The 27,339-nt window shown below is 42.9% G+C and overlaps 1 protein-coding gene across 1 annotated transcript in view; it reads left to right on the top strand.

Moving 5' to 3' along the window:
* The window catches only part of itgbl1 (integrin, beta-like 1), a 230,631-nt gene that overhangs the window by 101,233 nt on the left and 102,059 nt on the right, over positions 1-27,339 (top strand). Inside the window, exon 3 of the mRNA XM_043691272.2 lies at positions 19,657-19,803. Coding sequence (XP_043547207.2) covers positions 19,657-19,803 — 147 coding nt within the window. The remainder of the gene's footprint in view (positions 1-19,656; positions 19,804-27,339) is intronic.

Below are 27,339 nucleotides of genomic sequence, written 5' to 3'. Positions count from 1 at the left end.
AGCTGGCACAAAGTGACTGAGGATTTGGACAAGAATCAAGTCTTTAAAGAGAGTCTCCATGGATTTGTGAAGGATAGACCATGTCTGACTAACAGTGTTGAATGTTTTATGGAGGTTAATAGCGCGATAGATTGGAGATGTGGACTTGCATTAGGTTTCAAATAAGAAATTATTCATAAAATTGAAAAGCAACTGAATTAAAATTAATCCTATAACATGGAAGCATATTTGTTGGATTGGTAGAAAACAGAAATTATGGATGAAGGAGCCATTCACATAGTGATGGGATGTGACAAGTGTGGCTGCTCAGGGATCAGTATTTGACCGTATATATGAATGACTTGGATGGCTATTGTATGTCCAAGTTTGTAGGTGAAACTAAATTAGCAGGTAAGATGTGTGGAATAGAGTGAGAAGTTACAAAGAAATATTAATACATGATGTGAGTGGATAAATCTCTGGGAGATGGAGTTTAAGGGAGGGAAATGTGAAGATTTCTATTGTTTCTGAGGAAGACAATCAGAGTATTTTCTTTAATGGTGAGAGATTAAGATGTGTGGATGGACTAAGAGCCTATGTACACAAATAATCAAAATCCGGAGGGCACGTTTCAGGTTAATCACAAAAGTCAGTGGAATGATGAAACAAAGCATTTATCTCAAAAGGGATAGAATGCGAGCAGAAAGAAATGAGTTGATTGAAAGTTATACGTGAAAATCAGAGCCCAATGTCTGCCCATCATCTACAAGACACAAACAGTATGTAATGGAATTGTCTTCACTTGCCTGGATAGTCCAAAAATGCTCAAAAAGCTTGAAAAATCTTCAACTGGGGAGGTGCTGGCTTAGTGGTATTATTGCTGGTTTGCTAATCCAGAGATCAGGTAAAGCTCTGAGGACCTGAGTTCAATTCCTGCCATGGTAGATGGTGGAACTTGAATTCCATAAGACATAGGAGTGAAAGTAAGGCCATTATGGCTGATGGGCATTTCAACACCGCTTACCTGCACTCTCCCCGTAATCCTTTATTCCTTATGAGATCAAGATTTTGTCAATCTCTGCCTTGAAGACATTTAACGTCCCGGCCACCACTGTGGTCCGTGGCAATGAACTTCACAGGCCTACCACTCTCTGGCTGAAGAAATGTCTCCTCGTTTCTGTTCTAAATTGGCCTCCTCTAATTCTAAGGCGGTGCCCACAGGTCCTAATCTCCCCGCCTAATGGAAACAAATTCCCAGCATCCACCCTTTCTAAGCCATGCATTATCTTGTAAGTATCTATTATATCTCCCCTCAACCTTCTAAACTCCAATGAATGCAATCCCAGGATCCTGAGCCATTCATCATATGTTAGGCCTACCATTCCAGGGATCATCCATGTGAATCTCCGCTGGACATGTTCCAGCGCCAGTATGTCCTTCCTGAGGTGTGGGGCCCAAAATTGGACACAGTATTCAAAATGGAGCCTAACTATAGCTTTATAAAGTCTCAGAAGCACATCACTGCTTTTATATTCCAACCCTCTTGAGAAAAATGACAACATTATATTTGCTTTCTTAATCACGGACTCAACTTGCAAGTTAACTTTGAAAGTTGCCACTCATGTGGATAGAGCTTGTAAGAAGGCCTATGGTGTATTAGCGTTCATTAGCAGAGGGATTGAATTCAAGAGTCGTGAGGTAATGTTGCAGCTGTACAGGACCTTGATAAGGCCACATTTGGAGTACTGTGTGCAGTTCTGGTCGCCTCATTTTAGGAAAGATGTGGAAGCTTTAAAGATGGTGCAGAGGAGATTTACCAGGATGTTGCCTGGAATGGAGAATAGGTCGTACGAGGATAGGTTGAGAGTGCTAGGCCTTTTCTCATTGGAACGGCGAAGGATGAGGGGTGACTTGATAGAGGTTTATAAGATGATCAGGGGAATAGATAGAGTAGACAGTCAAAGACTTTTTCCCCAGGTACAACAGAGTGTTTGTTACAAGGGGACATAAAGTTAAGGTGAAGGGTGGAAAGTATAGGGGGGATGTCAGGGGTAGGTTCTTTACCCAGAGAGTGGTGGGGGCATGGAATACACTGCCTGTGGGAGTGGCAGAGTCAGAATCATTGGTGACCTTTAAGCGGCAATTGGATAGGTACATGGATAGGTGCTTAACCTAGGACAAATGTTCGGCACAACATCGTGTATTGTTCTATGTTTTATGTTCCATGTTCTTAACCTTTAGAGAATCCTACCACTCCCAGATCCCTTTGTACTTTGGCTTTATGAATTTTCCCACCGTTTAGAAAATAGTCCAGAGTATTCTTTTCTCCAAAGTGCAAGACTTCACATTTGCTCATGTTGAATTTCATCAGCCAATTCCTGGATCACTCTCTTAAACTGTCTAAATCTTTCTGCAGCCTCCCCACCTCCTCAGTACTACCTGCCTGTCCACCTAACTTCATATCATCGGCAAACTGCCCCAATTCCTTCATCCAGATCATTAATATATAAAGTGAACAGCTGCGACCCCAACACTGAACCCTGTGAGACAACACTTGTCACTGGCTGCCATTCTGTAAAAAAACCTTTTATCCTAACTCTCTGCCTTCTGTTAGATAGCCAATCATCAATCCATGCCAGTAGCTCACGTTGAACACCATGAACCCTCACCTTACTCAGCAGCCGCCTGTGAGGCATCTTATCAAAGGCCTTTTGGAAGTCTAGATAGATAACATCCACTGGGTTTCCCTGGTCTAACCTACTTGTTAGCTCTGTAAAGAATTCTAACAAGTTTGTCAGGCATGACCTCCCCTTACTAAATCCATGCTGACTTGTTCTAATCCAACCCTGCACTTCCAAGAATTTAGAAATCTCATCCTTAACGATGTATTCTAGAATTTTACCAACAACCGAGGTTAGGCTAATTGGTCTATAATTTTCCATCTTTGGTCTTGATCCTTTCTTGAACAAGGGGGTTACAACAGCAATTTTCCAATCATCTGGGACTTTCCCTGTCTCCAGTGATTTTTGAAAGATCACAACCAACGCCTCCACTATTTCCTCAGCCACCTCCAACAGAACTCGAGAATGTAGCCCATCGGGGCCTGGAAATTTATCGATTTTTAGACCTTTTAGCTATTCTAGCTCTTCATCCTTTGTAATGTCTACCGTACTCAACTCTGCCCCCTGACTCTTCCTAATTGTTGGGATATTACTCATGTCTTCCACTGTGAAGACTGACACAAAGTATTTATTAAGTTCTTCAGCTATTTCCTTATCTCCCAGCACTAGCCTTCCTGTATCAATTTGTGGTGGGCCAATGTCTACTTTTGCCTTTCATTTGTTTCTTATGTATTGAAAGAAACTTTTACGATCATTTCTAATATTATTGGCTAGCCTACCTTCATATTTGATCCTCTCCTTCCTTATTTTTCTCTTTGTTGTCCTTTGTTTGTTTTTGTAGTCTCCCCAATCTTCTGATTTCCCAGTGCTCTTGACCACTTTATAGGCTCTCTCTTCTTCTTTGATTCCTTTGTCAGCCATGGCTGAGCAATGCCCCCCTCAAATAATCTTTCTTTTCTTTGGGTAAATCTCTGTACTGTGTCCTCAAATGCACCCAGAAACTCCTGCCATTGTTGCTCTACTGTCTTCCCCACTAGGCTTTGCTTCCAGTTGATTTTTGTCAGATCCTCTCTCATACCCCTATAATTACATTGATTTAATTGTAACACTATTACATCTGATTTTGCCTTTTCTCTGTCAAACTGCAGACTCAAGTCTACCATATTATGATCACTGCCTCCTAAGTGTTCCCTTACTTTAAGATCTTTTATAAAGTCTGGCTCATTATACAGCGCTAAGTCCAGAATAGCATGCTCCCTTGTGGGCTCCATCACAAGCTGTTCCAAAAAGTCAGCCTGTAAGCATTCCATGAATTCCCTTTCTTTGGATCCATCGGCAACATTATTCACCCAGTCCACCTGCATATTGAAGTCCCCCATGATCACCGTGACCTTGCCTTTCTGACGTGCCCTATCTATTTCCTGGTACATCTTGTGCCCCTAGTTCTGACCACTCTTAGGAGGTCTGTACATAACTCCCATTATGTTTTTTTTGCCTTTGTGGTTCCTCAACTCCAACCGCACAGACTCCACATCATCTGACCCTATGTCATTCAGTGCCATAGATTTAATTTCATTCTTAACTAACAAGGTAACCCCGTCCCCTCCGCCCACTTCCCTGGCTTTTTGATAAGTTGCAAATCCTTGGATGTTTAACTGCCAGTTCGGAACCCTCTGCAACCATGTCTCTGTGATGCCCACCACATCATAATCATTCATGATGATTTGTCCTGTTAATTCATCTACTTTGTTATGAATATTAGGAGCATTCAGGTAAAGCGCCTTAATGCTAATTTTCTTATCCTCATGATTTCCATCACCTCTAGTAATATGTCCTAGGTTATCATTCCTTTTTGCTTAATTCCTAGCCTGCGTTGAACTTAAACGCTGCACACATGCTAACCTGCTGCTTATCTTTCTACTTGACTCCATACTCCCTGTCACTTTCCCTTTCCCTTCCCCTGACTCATAAGTTTAAAGTCCTAGTGACCGGGTTTGCTAGAACACTGGTTCCAGATCGGTTCAGATGGAGATTGTCCCATTGGTACAGATCCCTCCAGTTCCAAAACTGATGCCAATGCCCCATGAAATTCACTAAAAATCTGAGATTAAGAGTCTAACAATGGCCATATATCCATTGCTGATTGTTGGGAAAAACCCCATCTGGTTCACTAATGTCCTTTAGGGAAAGAAACTGCCATCCTTACCTGGTCTAGACTACATGTGACTCCAGACCTAAGCTCTTAAACTGCCCTCTGGACAATTAGGGATGGGCAATAAGGCTGGTTTAGTCAGTGGTGCCTTCATGAATGAATTTTAAAAAAACAGCCCAAATGAACAGTGCCTCATCTACCACCAGCCCAATTAAACAGTGCCTCATTTCCTTCCTCCCTTCACTCCCCAGAACACAAGGCCAGCAGCAGGCCAACTCACCAAGGTTCCTCTGACAGCATCTTCCAAACTACCAGCTCTGTATAAGGACAGCAGATGCATTGGACCACCTTCACCTGCAAGTTCTTTGCCACTTTGGATGTCATTGCAATTCTCCCATTAACCCTTTAACTCTGATTTCTCTTCATAGATGCTGCCAGACCAGCTGAGCTTTTCCAGCAACTTCTGTTTTTGTTTCTGATTCATAGTTTCTGCAGTTCTTCCGTTCTTTTACGGAAGTGAGTCTACCTGATACATGCTCTGGGTTTCTAGTTTCTTGGCGAGTTGGTGAAACAGGAGTCTATATATTAACGAGGCAACTTGTGGAATAAACAAGGCATTCAATGAGTAAGAATAACCATCAGTTGGCCCCACACTGCTGCCTAACAGGAATCTCACAATGCTGTTTGTGAGAAGTGCAGCAGGTCAGGCAGCATCCAGGGAACAGGAGAATCGACGTTTCGGGCATAAGCCCTTCTTCAGGAATGAGGAAAGTGTGTCCAGCAGGCTAAGATAAAAGGTAGGGAGAAGGGAAATGCGATAGGTGGAGGGAGGTCAAGGTGAGGGTGATAGGTCAGAGTGGGGTGGGGGCGGAGAGGTCAGGAAGAAAATTGCAGGTTAGGAAGGCGGTGCTGAGTTCGAGGGATTTGACTGAGACAAGGTGGGGGGAGGGGAAATGAGGAAACTGGAGAAATCTGAGTTCATCCCTTGTGGTTGGAGGGTTCCCAGGCAGAAGATGAGGTGCTCTTCCTCCAACCGTCGTGTTGCCATGGTCTGGCGATGGAGGAGTCCAAGGACCTGCATGTCCTTGGTGGAGTAGGAGGGGGAGTTAAAGTGTTGGGCTACGGAGTGGTTGGGTTGGTTGGTCCGGATGTCCCAGAGGTCTTCTCTGAAACGTTCCGCAAGTAGGCGGCCTGTCTCCCCAATACAGAGGAGGCCACATCGGGTGCAGCGGATGCAATAGATGATGTGTGTGGAGGTGCAGGTGAATTTGTGGTGGATATGGAAGTGTCCCTTGGGGCCTTGGAGGGAAGTAAGGGGGGAGGTGTGGGCGCAAGCTTTGCATTTCTTGTGGTTGCAGGGGAAGGTGCTGGTAGTGGAGGTTGGGTTGGTGGGGGGTGTGGACCTGACGAGGGAGTCACGGAGGGAGTGGTCTTTTCGGAACGCTGATAGGGGAGGGAAATGTATCCCTGGTGGTGGGGTCCGTTTGGAGGTGGCGGAAATGACGGCGGATGATATGTTGTACATGGAGGTTGGTGGGGTGGTACTTGAGAACCAGTGGGGTTCTGTCCTGGTGGGGGTTGGAGGGGCGGGGCTCAAGGGCAGAGGAGCGGGAAGTGGAAGAGATGCGGTGGAGAGCATCGTCGACTACGTCTGGCGGGAAATTGTGGTCCACTTCCCGCTCCTCTGCCCTTGAGCCCCGCCCCTCCAACCGCCACCAGGACAGAACCCCACTGGTCCTCATCTACCACCCCACCAACCTCCATGTACAACGTATCATCCACCGTCATTTCCGCCACATCCAAACGGACCCAAACACCAGGGATATATTTCCTTCCCCTCCCCTATCAGCATTCCGAAAAGACCACTCCCTCCGTGACTCCCTCGTCATGTCCACACCCCCCACCAACCCAACGTCTACTCCCGGCACCTTCCCCTGCAACCACAAGAAATGCAAAACTTGTGCCCACACCTCTCCCCTTACTTCCCTCCAAGGGCCCAAGGGACACTTCCATATCCATCACAAATTCACCTGCACCTCCACACACAACATGTATTGCATCCGCTGCACCCGATGTGGCCTCCTCTGTATTGGGGAGACAGGCCGCCTACTTGCGGAACGTTTCAGAGAAGACCTCTGGGACACCCGGAGCAACCAACCCAACCACTCCGTAGCCCAACACTTTAACTCCTCCTCCCACTCCACCAAGGACATGCAGGTCCTTGGACTCCTCCATCGCCAGACCATGGCAACACGACGGTTGGAGGAAGAGCGCCTCATCTTCTGCCTGGGAACCCTCCAACCCCAAGGGATGAACTCAGATTTCTCCAGTTTCCTCATTTCCCCTCCCCCCACCTTGTCTCAGTCAAATCCCTCGAACTCAGCATTGCCTTCCTAACCTGCAATCTTCTTCCTGACCTCTCCGCCCCCACCCCACTCCGGCCTATCACCCTCACCTTGACCTCCCTCCACCTATCGCATTTCCAACGCCCCTCCCCCAAGTCCCTCCTCCCTACCTTTTATCTTAGCCTGCATGGCACACTTTCCTCATTCCTGAAGAAGGGCTTATGCCCGAAACGTCGATTCTCCTGTTCCTTGGATGCTGCCTGACCTGCTGCGCTTTTCCAGCAACACATTTTCAGCTCTGATCTCCAACATCTGCAGCCCTCACTTTCTCCTGTTTGTGAGAAGTATAAAGGATAGAGCGGGATGACCTCTACGTTGAGCCAGGCCTAGCTGGACTTCTCATCTGATTCTGCCACATCTCGCCAAACCCACTTTGCTCAGATGAGTCCATTGGGTTGTGTTGGTGGATATACCCCACCATTCCAGAAAAAGAAACAATTGCGTGCAATTCTGGTCTCCTTCCTGTCGGAAAGATGTTGTGAAACTTGAAAGGGTTCAGAAAAGATTTACAAGGATGTTGTCTGGGTTGGAGGATTTGAGCTATAGGGAGAGGCTGAACAGGCTGGGGCTGATTTCCCTGGAGTGTTGGAGGCTGAGGCATGACCTTATAGAGGTTTAAAAAATTATGAGGGGCATTGTTTAGGGTAAATAGGCAAAGTCTTTTCCCTGGGGCCAGGGAGTCCAGAACTAGAGGCCATAGGTTTAGGGTGAGAGGGGAAAGATATAAAAGAGACCTAAGAAGCAACTTTTTCATGCAGAGGGTGGTACATGTATGGAATGAGCTGCCAGAGGATGTGGTGGAGGCTGGTGAATTGCAACATTTAAGAGGCATTTGGATGGATATATGAATAGGAAGGGTTTGGAGGGATACGGGCTGGGTGCTGGCAGGTGGGACTAGATTGGTTTGAGATATCTAGTCGGCATGGATGGGTTGGACCGAAGGGTCTGTTTCCATGCTGTACATCTCTATGACTCTATGACTCTAAGTGTGCATGAAGCTGTGAACAAACCACCAAACTGGGCAGGTGACTAAAATCTTTGGCAAAGGCACAGGTTTTAAGGAGTGGCTTAGAATCACAGAATTGTACTGTTGCAGAAGGAGGCCATATTGCCCATCAGATCTTTCTAAGCTTTTTGACTCTTGCCAATTTTCTGCCTTTTCTCCATAAATCTGCACACTGTTTCTACTTAATCATCCAATACTCTCTTGAGCGCCTCAATTGAACTCACCTTCACCACACCTCTGGGGGGAATACATTCCAAATATTTTTTTGTAAATTTCTGTCAAATCTCCCACTGGCCTTGTCTTCTTCAAGGAGAACAGTCCAAACCTATCCAATGTACCCTTATAATGGGTGGCACGGTGGCACAGCAGGTAGCACTGCTACCTCACAGCGCCAGAGACCCGGGTTCAATTCCCGCCTCGGGCAATTATCTGTGTGGAGTTTACACATTCTGCGTGGGTTTCCTCCCACAGTCCAAAAATGTGCAAGTTAGGTGAATTGGCCATGCTAAATTGCCCGTAGTGTTAGGTGAAGGGGTAAATGTAGGGGAATGGGTCTGGGTGGGTTGCCCTTCGGACGGTTGGTGTGGACTTGTTGGGACAAAGGGCCTGTTTCCACACTGTAAGTAATCTAATCATTAATGTAATCTAATCTTATCATAACTTATATCATTCTTGTATCCATTCACGTAAACTTCTTCCACAGTCTCTCCAGTGCATTCACATCCTTCCTAAAGTGTGTTACCCAGCTCTATGCATATTGCTCCAGCTAAGATATATTAGTATATTTCATAGGTTCCATATCACCACTTCACTCTTGCACTTTATGCCATATTGCTGAAGTATAGAATATTGTATATTTTATTCATAGTTCTCTCCGTCTACACTGCCACCTTTACTGACTTATGCATATAAACACCTGTACAGCCTTTAAACCTTTAAAATATTCTTTATTTTCTATTGTCTCTCCATGTTCTTTGCACCAAAATATTGCACTTTACACTTCTCGGCATTGAACTGTGGGTCTGGAGTCACATAAGAATGGCAGTTTCCTTCCCTGAAGGACATTAGTAAACCAGGTGGGTTTTTCTGAAATCAATAATGGCCTCATGGTCACCATTAGGCTCTTAATTCCTGATTATTGTTGAGTTCAATTTCTATCATCTACTGTGACAGCATTCAAACCTGTATCCCCAGAGCATTACCTGGGTCGCTGGATTAACAGTCCAGCAATAATACCAGTGGCCTTCTCGTCCCCAAAAAAAACAGAGGTTGCTGACCCAAACAAGACACCACAGTGGCTGAAAGAGAACCTTAGCACAAACCTGGCAAAAGTGATCATCAAACTCACGCCTCTTTATGACTGGAATTTGAGTCCAACACCTTAGACAGCTCAGTTACACGACCACAGATGCTGCCTACTGCACCACATTGTCTCTGTCCCTTTGGATTTCAGCCTTACTCTCCTCACTGTTTACAGTGTGTTCACGTTTTCTAACAGCTGCAAACTTTGAAATTGTCCCCTAGACACCAAAATCTATTTGATATATGTATATTTATTTATATATATCAGAAACAGCAAAGACCCCATGAGAATGCCACTACAAATCACCCTTCAGCACCAAAAAAAGTCACTTAATATAATTCATATTCCTTGGCCGATTTTGTATCCATGTTGCTACTTGCCTTTTTATTCCAATGTCTGTATTTTTTCTCACCAATCTATTTGTAGCACTGTATTGAATGTGTTATGGACATCCATGTAAACTGCATTCGCAGCATTACCCTCAACAACCCTCTCTATTACCTCTTCAAAAAACTCCAATTTAATCAGACATAACTTACCGTTAACAAATCCATTCTGGCTCTTCTGAATTAACCACATTTCTCAATGTGACTATTAACTCTATCCCAAATAAGAGCTCAGTGGTGTTATGGACCAGGCCAGACCCCCTCAAAATATTTTAGGACCCTAATGTTTTCTTATTTTACAGGTAGGCGTGTGTAGTGGGTTTTCCAGGTGTGATGCAACTGGTCAAACCACTTGGCTTTAAGCAAAACAGAATTTATTTAAACACTGCAGTTGAATCATGAACTAAAGAAAACAGAACTTAGATTACCTTAACTATTGGAAAACGTAACCGACCCAATGCAGCAACTTAACTAATTAACTGTTCCAATATTAGATTACATTACAGTGTGGAAACAGGCCCTTCGGCCCAACAAGTCCACACCGACCCACTGAAGTGCAACCTACATTTACCTCTATACCTAACACTATGGGCAATTTTAGCATGGCCAATTCACCTGACCTGCACATCTTTGGACTGTGGGAGGAAACCGGAGCACCTGGAGGAAACCCATGCAGACACGGGGAGAACGTGCAAACTCCACACAGTCAGTCGCCTGAGGCGACATCCCATAAACACACCCTTTGGCGAAAAGGTAAACTCAAACATAGATTCTTACAGGCAGGAGGGAGCAACATCCAGAGGGAGATTTCAGAGAAAGTCAGAGGAATCCTCTACTGAAGCTTGCGACTCTTCTGGACTCACACATCTTGAGACTGCTACAGCTAAAGAAAACTAGGAACCTGAATTGGGAGAACTGCCCACACCCCTTCCATTGTTCAATATTTTTAAAAAAACAAAGCCTTCTTAAAACCTAGACTCTTCCGCACCTCTGCCTTTACAACCCCTTTCCAAAAAAAACTAAGGACAAAGTAGCCTTTTGAAAGTGACAGGATCATCACAGCAGTTAGCATTGCTGCCTCACAGTGACACAAACCTGGGTTTGATTCCACCCTCAGTCGACTGTCTATGTGGAGTTTGCACATTTTCCCTGTGTCTGTGTGAGTTTCCTCTGGGTGCTTTGGTTTCCTTACACAGTCCAGGGATGTGCAGGCTGGGTGGATTAGCCATGGCAAACACAGGGTCACAAGGCAAGGTGGATCTGGATGGGAGCTCTTCAGAGGGTTAGTGTGGATGTGATGGGCTGAATGGCCTGCTTCTAGCAGTTATCTCATCATCAGAGTTAAACTGACAGCATTATGATTACTGGGCTTATTTTTAGATGAGCGAAATGAGATGGAGAGGTTTATGAACAGAATTTCAGAGTTTAGGGCATAGGCAACTGAAAGTTCAGCCAAAAATAGTGGAGCTATTAAAATCAGAGGTGATTAAAAAGCCAGAATTGTCGGGGCACAGAGATCTTGAAGGATTATGAAGCTGAAGGAGATTACAGAGATAAGAAAGAATGAGGCCATTCAGGGTTTTGTAAACAAGAATGAGAATTTTAAAATTGGATCCCAGTTAAGCAACATCTCAACATACACCAACAAGCACAAGTGAATGAATGACATTTGTCGTGAGGTAGGACATGGCAGTAAAGTTTACGAAGGGTACAATTTGGGAGAAGTAGTTTAGAACATAGAACATAGAACACTACAGTGCAATACAGGCCCTTCATCCCTCGATATTGTGCCGACCTGTGAAACCAATCTGAAGTCCATCTAACCCACACTATTCCATTTTCATCCATATGTTTATCCATTGACCATTTAAATGCCCTTAAAGTTGGTGAGTGTACTACTGTTGCAGACAGTGCGTTCCATGCCCCAACTACTCTCTGAGTAAAGAAACTACCTCTGAAATCTGTCCTATATATATCTCCTCTCAATTTAAAGCTATGTCCCCTCTTGCTTGTCATTACCATCCAGAGAAAGAGGCTTTCACTGTTCACCCTATCTAACCCTCTGATTCTTTTCTATGTCTCAATTAAGTCACCTCTCAACCTTTCTCTCTCTAACGAAAACAGCCTCAAGTCCCTCAGCCTTTCCTCCTAAGACCTTCCCTCCATACCAGGTAACATCCTCATAAATCTCCTCTAAACCCTTTCCCACGTTTCCACATCTTTCCTATAATGCGGTGACCAGAACTGTATGCAATACTCCAAGTGCGGCTGCACCAGAGTTTTGTACAGCTGCAGCATGACCTCATGACACCAAAACTCAATCCCTCCACCAATAAAAGCTGACACAATGTATGCCTTCTTAACAAGCCTACCAAACTGGGTGGCAACTTTCAGGGATCTATGTACGTGGACACCAAGATCTCTCTGCTCATCTACACTACCAAGAATCTTACCATTAGCCCAGTACTCTTTATTCGTGTTGCTCCTTCCAAAGTGAATCCCCTCACACTTTTCCGCTTTAAATTCCATTTACCACCTCTCGGCCCAGCTCTGCAGCTTATATATGCCCCTCTGTAACCTGTACTATATCCTTTGGCACTATCCACAACCCCTCTGACCTTAGTGTCATCCGCAAATTTACTAACCCATCCTTTTGCGCCCTCACCCAGGTCATTTATAAAAATGACAAACAGCAGTGGTCCCGAAACAGATCCTTGCAGTACACTACTAGTAGCTGAAATCCAAGATGAACATTTCCCATTAACCACCACCCTATGTTTTCTTTCAGCTAGCCAATATCTCATAAAAACTGCTAAATCACCCTCAATCCCATGCCTCTATATTTTCTGCAATAGCCTACGTGGGCAGCCTTATCAAACATCTTATTGAAATCAATACACACCACATCAAACATTTTACCCTCATCCACCAATTTAGTCATCTCAAAGGACTCAGTAAGGTTTGTGAGGCATGACCTACCCTTGAGGAGAAAGTGAGGTCTGCAGATGCTGGAGATCAGAGCTGAAAATGTGTTGCTGGAAAAGCGCAGCAGGTCAGGCAGCATCCAGGGAACAGGAGAATCGACGTTTCGGGCATAAGCCCTTCTTCAGGAATGAGGAAAGTTTGTCCAGCAGGCTAAGATAAAAGGTAGGGAGGAGGGACTTGGGGGAGGGGCGTCAGAAATGTGATAGGTGGAAAGAGGTCAAGGTGAGGGTGATAGGTCAGACTGGGGTGGGGGCGGAGAGGTCAGAAAGAAGATTGCAGGTTAGGAAGGCGGTGCTGAATTTGATGGATTTGACTGAGACAAGGTTGGGGGAGGGGAAATGAGGAAACTGGTGAAATCCAAGTTCATCCCTTGTGGTTGGAGGGTTCCTAGGCGGAAGATGAGGCGCTCTTCCTCCAACCGTCGTGTTGTTGTGGTCTGGCGATGGAGGAGTCCAAAGACCTGCATATCCTTGGTGGAGTGGGAGGGGGAGTTGAAGTGTTGAGCCACAGGGTGGTTGGGTTGGTTGGTCCGGGTGTCGCAGAGGTGTTCTCTGAAACGCTCCGCAAGTAGCCGGCCTGTCTCCCCAATACATTCACAAAACCATGTTGACTATCACTAATCAATTTATTTCTTTCTAGAGGATTATAAATCCTATCTCTTATAACCTTTTCCAACACTTTACCCACAACCGAAGTAGGGCTCACAGGTCTATTATTACCAGGTTGTCTCTACTCCCCTTCTTGAAGAAGGAGGCATTTGCTATCCTCCAGCCTTCTGGCATTATTCCTGTAGACAGATATAAAGATCAAAGCCAAAGGCTCTGCAAACTCCTCCCTGGCTTCCCAGAAAATCCTAGGATAAATCCCATCCAACCCAGGGGACTTCCTATTTTCACACTTTCCAGAATTGTTAACATCTCATCCTTGTGAACCTCAATCCTGTCTAGTCTAGTAGCCTGTATCTCAGTATTCTCTTACACAACATTATCTTTTTCCAGCGTGAATATTGACAAAAAAAACTCATTTAGCACTTCCCCATCTCCTCAGACTCTATGCACAACTTCCCATTACTGTTCTTGATTGGCCCTAATCTTACTTTTATCCCTAATCGTTCTTTTATCCCTAATATACCGATAGAATGCTTTAAGGTTTTCCCTGATTCTGCCAATGACTTCTCTTGTCCCTGCTGACTCTTCTTAGTTCTCTCTTTAGGTCCTTCCTGGCTAACTTGTAACTCTCAACTGCCCTAATTGATACTTCACAACTCATTCTAACATAAGCCTTCTTTTCCCTCTTGATGAGAGATTCAACTTCTTTTGTAAATTACGGCTCCCTCGCTCGACCACTTCCTCCCTGCCTGACTGGTACATACTTATCAAGGACACGCAGTAGCTGTTCCTTGTATAAGCTCCACATTTCAATTATGCCCATCCAGTGCAGTTTCCTTCTTGCATCCAATACATCCTAAATCTTACCTAATCACATCATGATTGCCTTTCCCCCAGCTATAACTCTTACTCTGCGGTATATACCTATCCCTTTCCATCACTAAAGTAAACATAACTGAATTGTGGTCACTATCGCCAAAGTGCTCACCGACCTCCAAATCTAACACCTGGCTGTGTTCATTACCCAGTACCAAATCCAATGTGATCTCGCCCTTGTTGGCCTGTCTACACAATGTGTCAGAAAACCTACCTGCTCACAATGGACAAAAACTGACCCATCTACTCGAACTATAGTATTTCCAGTTAATACTTGGAAAGTTACAGTCTCCCTGTAACAACCACCCTGTTACTTTCACTCCTATCCAGAATCATCATTGCGCTCCTTTCCTCTACATCTCTGGAACAATTCGGAGGCCTATAGAAAACTCCCAGCAGGGTGACCTCTCCTTTCCTGTTTCTAACCTCAGCCCATACTAACTCAGTAGAAGAGTCCTCAAACATCCTTTCTGTCAATGTAATACTGTCCTTGACTAACAATGCCACACCTCCCCCTTTTTACCATCTTCTCTGTTCTTACTGAAATATCTAAATCGTGGAATCTGCAATAAGCATTCCTGTTCCTGCTCCATGTCTCTGAAATGGCCACAACATTGAAGTCCCAGGTACCAACCCATGCTGCCAGTTCACCCACCTTATTCTGGATGCTCCTAGTGTTGAAGTAGACACACTTCAAACCACCTTCCTGCTTGTCGGTGTACTCTTGCGATCTTGAAGCCTTATTTCTGACCTCACTACTCTCAACCTCTTGGACACTGGAACTACAATTCAGGTTCCCATGCCCCTGCTGCATTAGTTGAACCCCCCCCCCCGAAAAGCATTAGCGAATGCACCCCTCCCCCGCAAGGATATTGGTACCCCTCTGGTTCAGGTGAAGACCATCCTGTTTGTTGAGGTCCCACCTACCTCAGAATGAGCCCCAATTATCCAGGAATCCAAAACCTACCCTCCTGCACCATCCATGTAACCATGTGTTCAACTCCTCTCTTTCCCTATTCCTCACCTTGTTGCACATGGCATGGGTAACAAACCTGAGATAACAACTCTGTTTGTTCTAGCTCTTAGCTTCCACCCTAGCTCCCTGAATTTTTGCCTTAAATCCCCATCCCTTTTCCTACCTATGTCATTGGTGCCCACATGGACTACGACTTGGGGCTGCTCCCCCTCCCCCTTAAGAATTCAAAAAACACAATCTAAGACATCACGAACCCTGGCACCTGGGAGGCAACACACCAACTATGAGTCTCTCTCATTCCCACAGAACCTCCTATCTGTCCCCCTAACTACGGAATCCCCAATGACGCTCTTTTTTCCCCTTTCCCTTTTGAACAACAGGGACAGACTCTGCATCAGAGATCTGTACTCTATGACTTACCCCTGGTACGTTGTCACTCTCAACAGTATCCAAAACAGTATACTTGTTATTGAGGGCAACAGCCACAGGGGATCTCTGCACTGCCTGCCAGTTCCCTTTCCGTCCTCTGGCAGTAGTCAATCCACCTTTTTCTTGTACCTGAGGTGTGACTACCTCCTTGTAACTCCTCTGAATAACCCCCTCCACCTCCCGAATGATCCGAAGTTCATCCAGCTCCAACTCCAGTTCCCTAACGCAGTTTTTAAGGAGCTGGAGTTGGGTGTACTTCCCACAGATGCAGTCAGCAGGGACACTAGTGGTGACCCTTACCTCCCACATTCTGCAGGAGGAACATTTATCGCCCTAACCTCCATTCCCACCATTCTAAATTCCCAAAGATACTATTGAAAAATAAAGAATAAGAAAAAACTAGTTACCTTACCAATTTGGCACACAGAACTCTTTTCTTTCGTTAATTCAATGGTAAACAATCCCTTATTAATCTGTTCTATTTAGTGTTAGTCGTCCTCAAGGGTTAGATTTAGCACTGTGTTGCACATTAGCAACAGTGCAATAATTATGTAATTTATGGTATTAAAGCTGTAATTACTGTAAATCAGTAAACCATCCTAATGCAGACTCCAGCCATACCTCAGTGAGCAGAGACTTCAGTACAATATCCAGACCAACACCCCAATGCTTGTCAAGAATGATGACTTTCTGATGAGATGCTAAACTGATGCCCTTTCCAACTCTTTCTGAGGTGAGGCTGAAAGATCTCATGAGACTATTTTGAAGAGTCAGTCAGTTCTCTCTGGTATCCTGGTCAATAATTATCCATCAACAATAGAATTTAAAAAACATATTGTTGGGACATTATCTCATTCCTGTTTGTGGGAGTTTGTTGGGTGCAAATTGAGAACGATGTTTTCAACATCATTACAGTGATTACACTTCAAAATATTTCAGTGCCTGTGAAACAGGTTGGATAAATCATGAAAGATCCTTTTGAAATGCAAATGTATCTTTTTCTTTTCCTTCTTCTGAACTAGTTGGGGCGGGAAGGGGGGGTGCGAGTGGAGAGGAAAACGCTACTAAGTTGGAAGGAAAAGGTAAACTGAGACTTCAGGATGAGTATTTGATCTAACACAGGTATTCTTCTGAAATGTTGACCCACCTTTCCCATTCCGGTTTTGACAAATGAATTGGGTATTTCTATGATTTTCTGATTTTTATTTTCTAAGGTCTTCTATCTATCTCACTTACTGAATGCTCTGGTTCTGACATTTCTGGTGTCATTCCAGAAGGTTCTGCAACTCTATTTTTTTTTACAGAAGCAGCAATCATTAATTATGTGCTTTTTGAAAATCTAGGTTGTTAATTATTATTACACAGTAGTTTGCATAACATAGCATTGTTGAGTCCTGCTCATTTGATACATTTCTTACAGAATTCAATATATTTTAGAAGAATTGTTACAAAATAGGATTCATGTTTTAAAATTATTGTGGTGGACTGCTGTTCAATTAAGTTTCCACTGATGGACTTGTTCGAGAATCTCACAGCATAGTCACTGATCTTCATTATCTGACTTAATGGTGCATCAAATATTGCTTTTCTGATAAATAGACTTCTGACTCTCTTCATTATTTTGTAATTATTAGTTGAACGTTTTGTGATTTAAAGAAGAAATGTAATTGGACTTTTAGGGCATTGGTCAAGAATACAGAATTCAATTGATTGTGTCACTTAAACCAAAGTAAATGGGAATGTAAACAGGATAAAAAAAAATCATTGGCTATACTCACTAGCTCAATCAAAATCTGAAAGAGCCTGATGTCTTGGATGGTAGTTTTCAATTGTTGCATGAAGCTTTAATCAATTCTTACCTGGACTAATGGCAATCAGTAATGGGCACCAGACCTCAGGAAAGATATATTGTCCTTGGACAGGGTGAAACACTGAAGGACCAGAATGATACTGGGCCAAAAAAAGTTCAATTATGAGAAATTAGATGGACCAAACTTCTACGTTCATTGAGTATGGATGACTATGTGGTGGTCTAAATGTGGAATTTAAAATAACCAAAGGATCTGATAGGGGTGACAGAGAGAATTGTTTCTGTTGGAGAGGACAGTGGGGAGAATGTTCAGAGAAAGCGGTCATAACCTTAAAGTTCGAGTCACAGCACTCAAGGGTCATGTCAAGAAGTACATCTTCACACACAAGGATTGGAAATCTGGGACACTTTCTGCCAAGAAGCTGCAGGGGCTGAGAGTAAACTGACATGATCAAAACTGAAATCATTTTTTTTTTAATGTCAACAGAAATGCTGGAAATACTCAGCAGGTCTGGAGAGAGAAACCGAGCTAACATTTCAGGTTTCTGACCTATCATCAGATCTATTGATTTTTGTTGGGTTTCAGAACCAAGGCAGCTAAATGCAGTTAAGATACAGATCTAACTGAATGGTTGAAAAGACTCGAGGAGGCTTATTGACCTCCTCATATTTGATAATCCACAGAACATGTTATAATGCTGCAAATGCCTGAATGAGTCCTGTTGGATTAATCATTGGTCTCTTAACTGGAATAATTTCATGAAGAAGATTACATCAATTCTAAATGTTTCTCTCTTCCATTTCAGAGGAGGCAGTGAATATTTTTAAGCAATGAATGAAATGTCAGAGAAACATATTAGTCATTTATGTTGAGGTTGTACAGGACATCGCCCTGTTTTAGGATGGATTTCATTTAGCTGGAGAACCTTCAGAAAAGATTTACCAGGACATTGCCAGGAATGGAGGGTTTGAGTGACAAGGAGAGGCTGGATAGGCTGGGACATTTTTCACTGGAGCGTAGGACGTTGCAGGGCAACCTTATAGAGGTTGATAAAATAATGATGGGTTCAGATAAGGTGAATGGCAAGTGTCTTTTCCCTAGGATGGGTATTTCAAGATTAGGGGACATATTTTAAGGTGAGAGGAGAAAGATTTGAAAAAGACATGGGAGGCAATTTTTTTACACAGAGATTGGTTTGTGTGTGGAATGAACTTCCAGAGGGAGTGATGGAAGTTGGTACAGTTAGAATATTTAAAAGACATTTGAATAGGTACATGAATAAGAAATGTTTGGAGGGATATAGGCTAAGCGCAGGCAAGTGGGCCTATCTTAGTTTGGGATTATGATCAGCATGGACTGGTTGAACCAAAGGGTCTGTTTCCGTGCTGTATGACTCTATGACTCGATTTGTACACTTGTATCTCACAATGTGGTTGAAATGTTGTTGTTGTTTTGGAGCTGCCTTCAGCTGCTGGCATGAGTGTCTGTAAGAGATCTGCACTGACTTTTCAGGAGGACCAATTGAAAACACACCAGGAGGCTATGGCTAAAGCAGTAAAGACATCTCCCCCTTACCCTCCCCACTCCCTCAGCCAAATTCTACAGATTTGTGGAGGACCCGGGTAAGGAGAGGATATTTTGCAAAATGGACTATGAGGCATGTGCAATGATGTGGTTGCCATTAAAACTAATATCCAACCATAATCAGAAATCAATTACATTTAATCTAGATACTGTCCCCAACACCCTGCACAGTGTGTCTGTCAATCGTGCCATATGGTGACAAACTCACCTGCAGCTAGCCCAAACCTAGCAATGGTAGATTCAGGCCTTTAAGGGTTACTTAATTAGTCACTTAAGACTTTTAATTGATTGTAGGGTAGGAAGGTCAACCACAGGGCCTCCTGCCAGAGCTTAATTCTTGCGAAGGTGACAGGGTTCAAATCTGACACCACCCTGTCTAATTAAATGTCTTTCACCCCCATCCGCAAGAGCAGAGGTTCCTGTGGCATGAATTTGTTGACTGTTTCTGAACTACTAAAATATTTTGTAGATTTTTCGTTTGAAATGACTCGACGTCTGAGGAACGCTCATCATTTGTTTGTTCGTCTGTAACTAGGTCATGGGAAGTGCGATTGTGGGAAATGCATCTGTGACCGTGGCTGGTCTGGGATTGCTTGTCAGTATCCCAAGACTTGCAACATTCCCAGGAAGAAAAGCAAAGAAATGTGTCGCAATTCAGAGGGTCTGATCTGTTCTAATGCAGGTAAGAAAAAATGTATCTATATTTTAATCAAGCTTTAATGTGTTGCATGAGATAATGATTATGAAAGAATTAATGATAAAGTTGTATTCAGTTCCACCCACTCTGAGGTTATCACACTGTCTTTAATGGAAAATCAGGAAGTGCAACATGAGGTCCTGATGGAGACAGATCTCTGGCTTTTGATAGTTGTAATTACCGTATATACTCGTGTCGAATTTTGAAGTCTTTTTTATTCTGAAATTAGGAGGGTCGACTTAGACACAAGGTATTATTTTCAAGGGGATGAATATTTATCTAGAAAATAGGTAAAATAGGAAATTTACCTTCCTGGCAGCCCCGGTCCCTGGTTCTGGAACATTCCCTGTAATATATTTGGGCCACGGTAAACCGCAGGTAACTGAAACCGACTCCATGAATAGGGTGGTTGCCCTGTGCTGTCGTACCATTACAGTAATTCTGAAAACCTGAAGCAGAGAGTGATGGCTGGCGGACTGGAAAGCCAGAGCGGAGTGCAATGGGCAGGCACACTTACTCATAAATGTTGATCTGTAACTGTGAAGAACTAGGGTCGACTTATACACTTTTTGGCCAAAAAAAGGGGTAGACTGATATGTGAGATTGACCTATACACAGGTATATATGGTATGTCCACTTAGGTAAGGTTAATTGTATCTGTGGCTACCCTGCATGAAATTACACTTTGCTATGTCAGATAAGAGCCTGTTCTTGTTAAGATTCTTCTCCTCCACCAGAGGTAATTTAACAGACCCTTGGACTCAGCAGATAAAGGAGGATGGTTGAAGCAAACCAACACAAGTACAAGCTTCCAATCATCGATGCTCAATGCCCATTACAGTATAAGCGTTCTTTCACTTGTTTGAAATATGCAAGCAAAATTAATGAATATATAATACTTCTCCAGAAGCAAGGTGACTCCACTTTCCTGACCAATACAATATACTAATGTATAGGGCAGAAGTCGATGCTTTAACAGTTTAGCTCCAGTCACCTGTAGTATGTCAAATGCTTGAGAGCCACACTTACTTTTTCTGGTCCACTTCCCGCCATACTCACTGTTTTATCTCAGTCATTTCCTCTGGCCTTTCCTTTCGGTCATACTTGCTTCCTGTCATCTTTTAAAATTCATTTGATGTGGGTGTGGCTGACTGGAGCGTTATCTATTGTGCATCTCTAATTACCCAGAGGGCAGTTAAGAGTCAGTCACATTGCTGTGGGTCTGGAGTCACATGTAGGTCAGACCAGGTAAGGATGACAGTTTTCTTTCCTAAAGGACATGAGTGAATCAGATGGGTTTTTCTGATAATTGATATTAGTTTCATGGTCATCATGAGACTCTTAATTCCAGATTGTTAATTGAATCTGAATTCCACCATCTGCCATGGTGGGATATGAACCTGGGTGGGTTCCCCTCCCCCTCCCCCTCCCCCTACCCCTCCCCCTCCCCCTCCCCCTCCTCCCCCGCCCTGGATCATTACTAGGGTCCTTGGATGAATAATCAACTGGGCCATTGACTCCCCCTAAATTTTTGTTTTCTGCCATACTTGCATCTCTCATAGTTATTTTCTCTCACCCTTACTTCCTGTCACCCTTACTTCCTCTCATAGTTGCTTTCAGGTTTCTTTTGTTTGCACACTTCCTGTCACACTTTAGACATCATCCATGGTATTTCCCCTTAACTGCCATTAGCAATTTACAGGAAAAAATATAATAATACTTTTGCTTGTTTTGTGTGCTGGATACAGTTCCTGCAAATGTCTTTTACCACCACATATTTTGATCATATCCTTACTGTTATAAAGCAATCTACTCACTGATTCATTGTAACTGAATGTAACTAGTTATCCTAGCAGTTCTACCAGCTAGAGTAAAAGATTAGTTGTGAATTCATGTATAGCAATAGTAACTTATATTTTATATAGCATTTTCTATATAATAGGATATCCCAAAATTCTTTGCAGCAAAATTATATAGCACATTTGACATTGGGCCGCATTAGCATAGATTGCTGGAAGTTTAGCCAAAGAGGCAAGTTTTCAGGTCCATCCAAAGGAATAAAGTGAGGTAGGAAGGCAGAGACATTTAGAAAAAAAGGACTCCTAAGTTTAGAACCCAGGCAGCTGAAGGGATGGTCAACAATTTTGAAGTGATTTAAAACTGGGGATGTTCAAGAGGCCAGAATTGGATGATTTAGAAATCTTGGAGTGTTGTGAGGCTGGAGGAGATCGCAGAGGTAGGGAGGGGCAAGGCTGTACGAGCATTTGAAAACAACGATGAGATTTTTTAAATGTAGCACTGCTTGACTGCAAGTAAGTATCGGTTAGTGAGTGAGCACAAATAAATGGGACTTAAAATAGCAATATTCTGGAATTTTGAACAAAAGTGGTAAAATATTGGGATAAAGATTACAGAAGTAATAAATGAAATGTTATGATATTTGAAAGCAGAAGTTGAGACATCATTCTCACTCATACCTTCAGCTTAGATATTTGCAAATAGCTCTGTCATCTTGTTCTACTCTATCAGTGCATAATAATTATTCTAAAGATCAAACAGTAGTGAGAATTATTTGGCATGAACTAATGATCATGACCAGAGAGCCATCTGTGTAAGCAAATGTTAATGTTAATTAATATTATTAAGTTAGTTGAACCATGACTATTGCTAATAGTAACACAAGGCAAAATCTGAAATCTCATTCCATGAAGTTATTTTGTCTCTCCTGTATTCCAACCGACCACAGAAACCTCTCTTTTGTTCCTTTCCACCTCCACCTCTTCAGCAACCCTTTCATTCCCACAGTTCATCAAAACTACATTTAACTTACTGTTCTGACGAAAAGCAATTGGCAATTAACTGGAAAAATGTAATTATATTTCTTTGTCCACTGAAGCTGCCTGACTACTGAGCATTTCTAAGATGTTCTGCTTGCAATTCCAAAAAAAAGGTTATTTTAGACTGGTCCAGGGATGAGTGATGTAGTGCAAAAAAAACTGCTTTCATTTGGGCCATACATCATTTGATTTGGACTCCAGATGTGTAAAATAAATTACTCCCGGTCCAAATAATTACTTTAAACCTTAAGTTCTTAAAAATAAAAGTTAGTGTTTAAAATTCCTATGCACAATCCTGGATATTAACTCTGTTCTTCTATTTTTCTCCACGTCTTCTTAGTACCTTAGACTAAATTTAGCAAGATTGTAGTCTGGAGATATGCCAAGAGAAGGAACCAAATGATTTATTTGTGCTTCACATAGATTGGAGTTTGCTCATTATTTCAAAAAGAAACTTAATGGCAAGTGAGAAAAGCAATATTTGATTGTTTCTTATTAAAGATCTTGTTGAAAGTCCTTCATGGTAGATTTAGAGAGGATTTCTTAACTTCCTTTTAAACAAATCTGAGTGGATGTGGAGAGAATATTTCCTCCTGTGGGAGGATCTAGAGACGGGGTTACTGTTTAAAAATAAGAGGTTGCCCTTTTAGGACAAAAGTTTGTAGAGTATTTTTCGAACCAATCATCATTGGAACTCTCTCCCTCAAAAGACAGTGGAAGCAAAATCATTGAATATTTTCAAAGATAGAACTAGATGGATGTTTTGATAAGCAAGGGGTTGAAAAGTTATCAAGGCAGGCAGGAATGTGGAGTAGTCAGATCAACCACGAACTTATTGAATGGTGGGGAAAATCTGAGGGGCCAAAATGGCCAAAACTTGATCTTAATTGACATATTCGATATATGAGATTAATATATTGCTCCAGTTTTGCTTGTGCTCTTTTAAAGTAGATAACATTAAAGGGAGATCTGATATTATGAGTGCCTTTGAAAGTGTAAACAAGAAGAAATTCTTTTCACAGGCTGGAGGTATGATAACCAAAGACAGGGATTTCTATATAATCACAAAAAAGTCAAAAGATGAGCTGCAGAGAATTTGTTTCACACAGTGAGTTTTCCAGATTTGGACTGCACTATTTGAAACTGTATTGAGAGCTGATTCAACTGCAACTTTCAAAATGAAATTAATTATTAACTTGAAGGATAACATTTTCAGGGCTATGGGAACAGAGGCGAAGCAGTGGGATAGCTCTTTGAATCATGGATGGATAATGACCTCCTATGCTCTATGAGTTGATGGCAAAATATAACCCCAGCTTCTCCAGTCTCTCCATGACTAAGCATCCTCATCCATGGTATCATTTTGGGAACATCTTTTTTTGTCGGCATTTAAAAAGTTCAAAACGATTTTTCATTAATCACCTTAATAATTGCTGCTTTCATTAATATCTTGTATTTTTCTGCAACCTCAGCATTCATATTTTATTCCTGTGCTTTTCTTATACAAAATGTCTTCCAGAATTTCAGCAGATTTCAGTTGTAGTTGTAGTTCAGTGAGGTCACTTTTGGCCCAAAATGGACCACGGTCCAATTCCATCAAGAACATGCATGCACCAATCCACAATGAAGAATTATGGTGTGGTCTGTTGGTAGGATGAGATGACGAGGGGTGGAAGGCTTATGTGGACTATAAACATCAGCATAGACTGTTGGACTGAACAACCCCTTTCTGTGTTGTAGATACCATATGATGTTCTGTCTTGTTGCTAAATCCCAGGTTACTCTCATTTTGTTTAAAAATCTTCAGCTGATTCTACATTCACAGCAAGATTAATCATTATTTTGATATTTATATCTGTCCAGTGATTTGCTAATTGCATATAGAGATATTGAATGGATTATTATTGTGAGTACATTATGACATTTTGGTATTTTATAGCACCACAAATGGAATTGCAACCATAGGATATATAGCTTTCAAAGCTCTGTGCTTCTACAGTTAATATCGATGAAATTTCTCCCATTTTTCATTTGAAGGGTAATGTCATGTTCATAATGCCAGCTTATTTTAATGAATAGTAAACTATTTCCTTTCAATGAAATGATTTTCAAAATGTACTCAGCACTTGGCTACAGTTTTCTAGTGGATGACAGCCTATCCAAATCAGTATTTACTACCCATAAATGAATAATGTTGCAACATTTTATACCCTACTCAGGAAATCATAGAACAGAATCAAAAGGCAAGGAAAGAGACCATTTGGCCCAGTCCGTTGGTTCTTTGAGAGAGCTATCCCATTAGTCCCAAGCCCCTTGCTTATTCCACTCAACCGTGCAATTTTCTTTCCCCTTTTAAAACAGAGATCCGCTCCCCCATTGAAATGTGTTTGCTCAGTTGGATAGATGGCTAATTGCGCTTCAGAATAACTCATAGGCCCTGAGAGTGAAAGGCAGTGACAAATTACCACTGAGAAGGGAAACAGTTCCAGATGACACATCAACAAGCAATGAGTCAAGCACCTGCCTTTGGGTAGAGCACACTTGAATGAATTGAACTATTGTAAAGGAAGAAAGAGATCTGAATCTCAGATCTCAAACAGGGAAACGGAATTTGTCAAGCAACTATCATGTTCAACCAGCAATAATTGTAGACTTTCACTTATTTTCTTGACCAACAGGTTTCTTACAACATAGATGTAATTGCTTGGCAGAGTATGCCAGTGTTTGCCCTCACATTAAAAAAAAGACTTCCAGAATTAGCTACTTTACTTTTGTTGCAGAATTTACCTCAATTGAAAGAATAATTTGAGTCACCAAGTCTAGCTGGGCACAGCCAATGTTGAAAAGACAGGATGAGAATGCATTAATGAATTAGAGACATAAGCTGTCATGACTTCAAATTTTTATTGTCTGTGGAGAGTATGCAGAAGCAAGGTGGATAAAAGAAATTCCAGTTTTAAGATTTTGCATAGAGTTACATTAAACCAGCAGCAGAGAAACAGAGCATTTAGTTCATACTTCACACAAGTTTCCTCTCATCTCACTCATCTTACCCCATCAATATACCCTTACATTCCTTTCTCCCCCATGTGGTTATCAAGCTGCTCCTTAAACGGGTCTATATTATTTATCTCAACCACTCCCTGTGGGTATGAGGACAACATTCTTACTAGAAGACCATAACAAGTAAAAATCCTGCACGTCTGCTGTGCTATTCAATGAAATAATGGCTGATCAGATAATCTTCAAATCTACTTTCTTGCCTTTGTCCCCAAAGCCCTTAATTCCTTTCTGTCTAGCTCAGCCTCAAATATACCTATAAACTCAACGTCAACAGCCCTATGGGGTAAATAATTCCACAGGTTCACGACCTTCTCAGAGAAGAAATTCCTATTTATCTCTTTCCTAACTGGGTGAACACTTAACCCTTGCCTTCCGGTCCTAGACTCTACCATAAGGGAATCAACCTTTCTAAGAAAAAAGTATGTTTCAATACGTTCACGTCTTCTAAACTCTAATGAGTGTAGACCCAACCTATTTAACCTCTCCTCATAAGAAATCTCTCCATACCAGGATCAACCTCATGAATCCTCTCTGACCTGCCTCCAATGAAGGATGTCTTTCTTTAGATGATGGGCCCAAAACTGCAAACAATGGGTATCAGTGGGTAAACTCTCCACTGGTTGGCATCATACCAGGCACATAGGAAGATGAGGAGAAAGTGAGGTCTGCAGATGCTGGAGATCAGAGCAGGAAATGTGTTGCTGGAAAAGCGCAGCAGGTCAGGCAGCATCCAGGGAACAGGAGAATCGACGTTTCGGGCATAAGTCCTTCTTCAGGAATGGGGAAAGTTTGTCCAGCAGGCTAAGATAAAAGGTAGGGAGGAGGGACTTGGGGGAGGGGCGTCGGAAATGTGATAGGTGGAAAGAGGTCAAGGTGAGGGTGATAGGTCAGACTGGGGTGGGGGCGGAGAGGTCGGGAAGAAGATCTCAGGTTAGGAAGGCGGTGCTGAATTTGATGGATTTGACTGAGACAAGGTGGGGGGAGGGGAAATGAGGAAACTGGTGAAATCCGAGTTCATCCCTTGTGGTTGGAGGGTTCCTAGCCGGAAGATGAGGCGTTCTTCCTCCAACCGTCGTTTTGTTGTGGTCTGACGATGGAGGAGTCCAAAGACCTGCATATCCTTGGTGGAGTGGGAGGGGGAATTGAAATGTTGAGCTACAGGGTGGTTGGGTTGGTTGGTCCGGGTGTCCCAGAGGTGTTCTCTGAAATGCTCCGCAAGTAGCCGGCCTGTCTCCCCAATATAGAGGAGGCCACATCGGGTGCAGAGGATGCAATAGATGATATGTGTGGAGGTGCAGGTGAATCTGTGGCGGATATGGAAGTTTCCTTTGGGGCCTTGGAGGGAGGTGAGGGGGGAGGTGTGGGCGCAAATCTTGCACCTCCTGCGGTTGCAGGGGAAGGTGCCGGGAGTGGTGGTTGGGTTGGTGGGGGGAGTGGATCTGACGAGGGAGTCACGGAGGGAGTGGTCTTTACGGAATGCTGATAGGGGAGGGGAGGGAAATATATCCTTGGTGGTGGGGTCCATTTGGAGGTAGCGGAAATGACAGCAGATGATGCGCTGTACATGGAGATTTGTGGGGTGGTAGGTGAGGACCAGTGGGGTTCTGTCCTGGTGGCGGTT

The sequence above is a fragment of the Chiloscyllium plagiosum genome, unplaced genomic scaffold (genome assembly GCF_037043375.1).
Source record: "Chiloscyllium plagiosum isolate Xiang-an unplaced genomic scaffold, Cpla_swu_hap1 HiC_scaffold_6, whole genome shotgun sequence".
In the NCBI taxonomy this organism is placed as follows: Eukaryota; Metazoa; Chordata; class Chondrichthyes; order Orectolobiformes; family Hemiscylliidae; genus Chiloscyllium; species Chiloscyllium plagiosum.
This window is presented reverse-complemented; position numbering and strand designations above follow the sequence as displayed.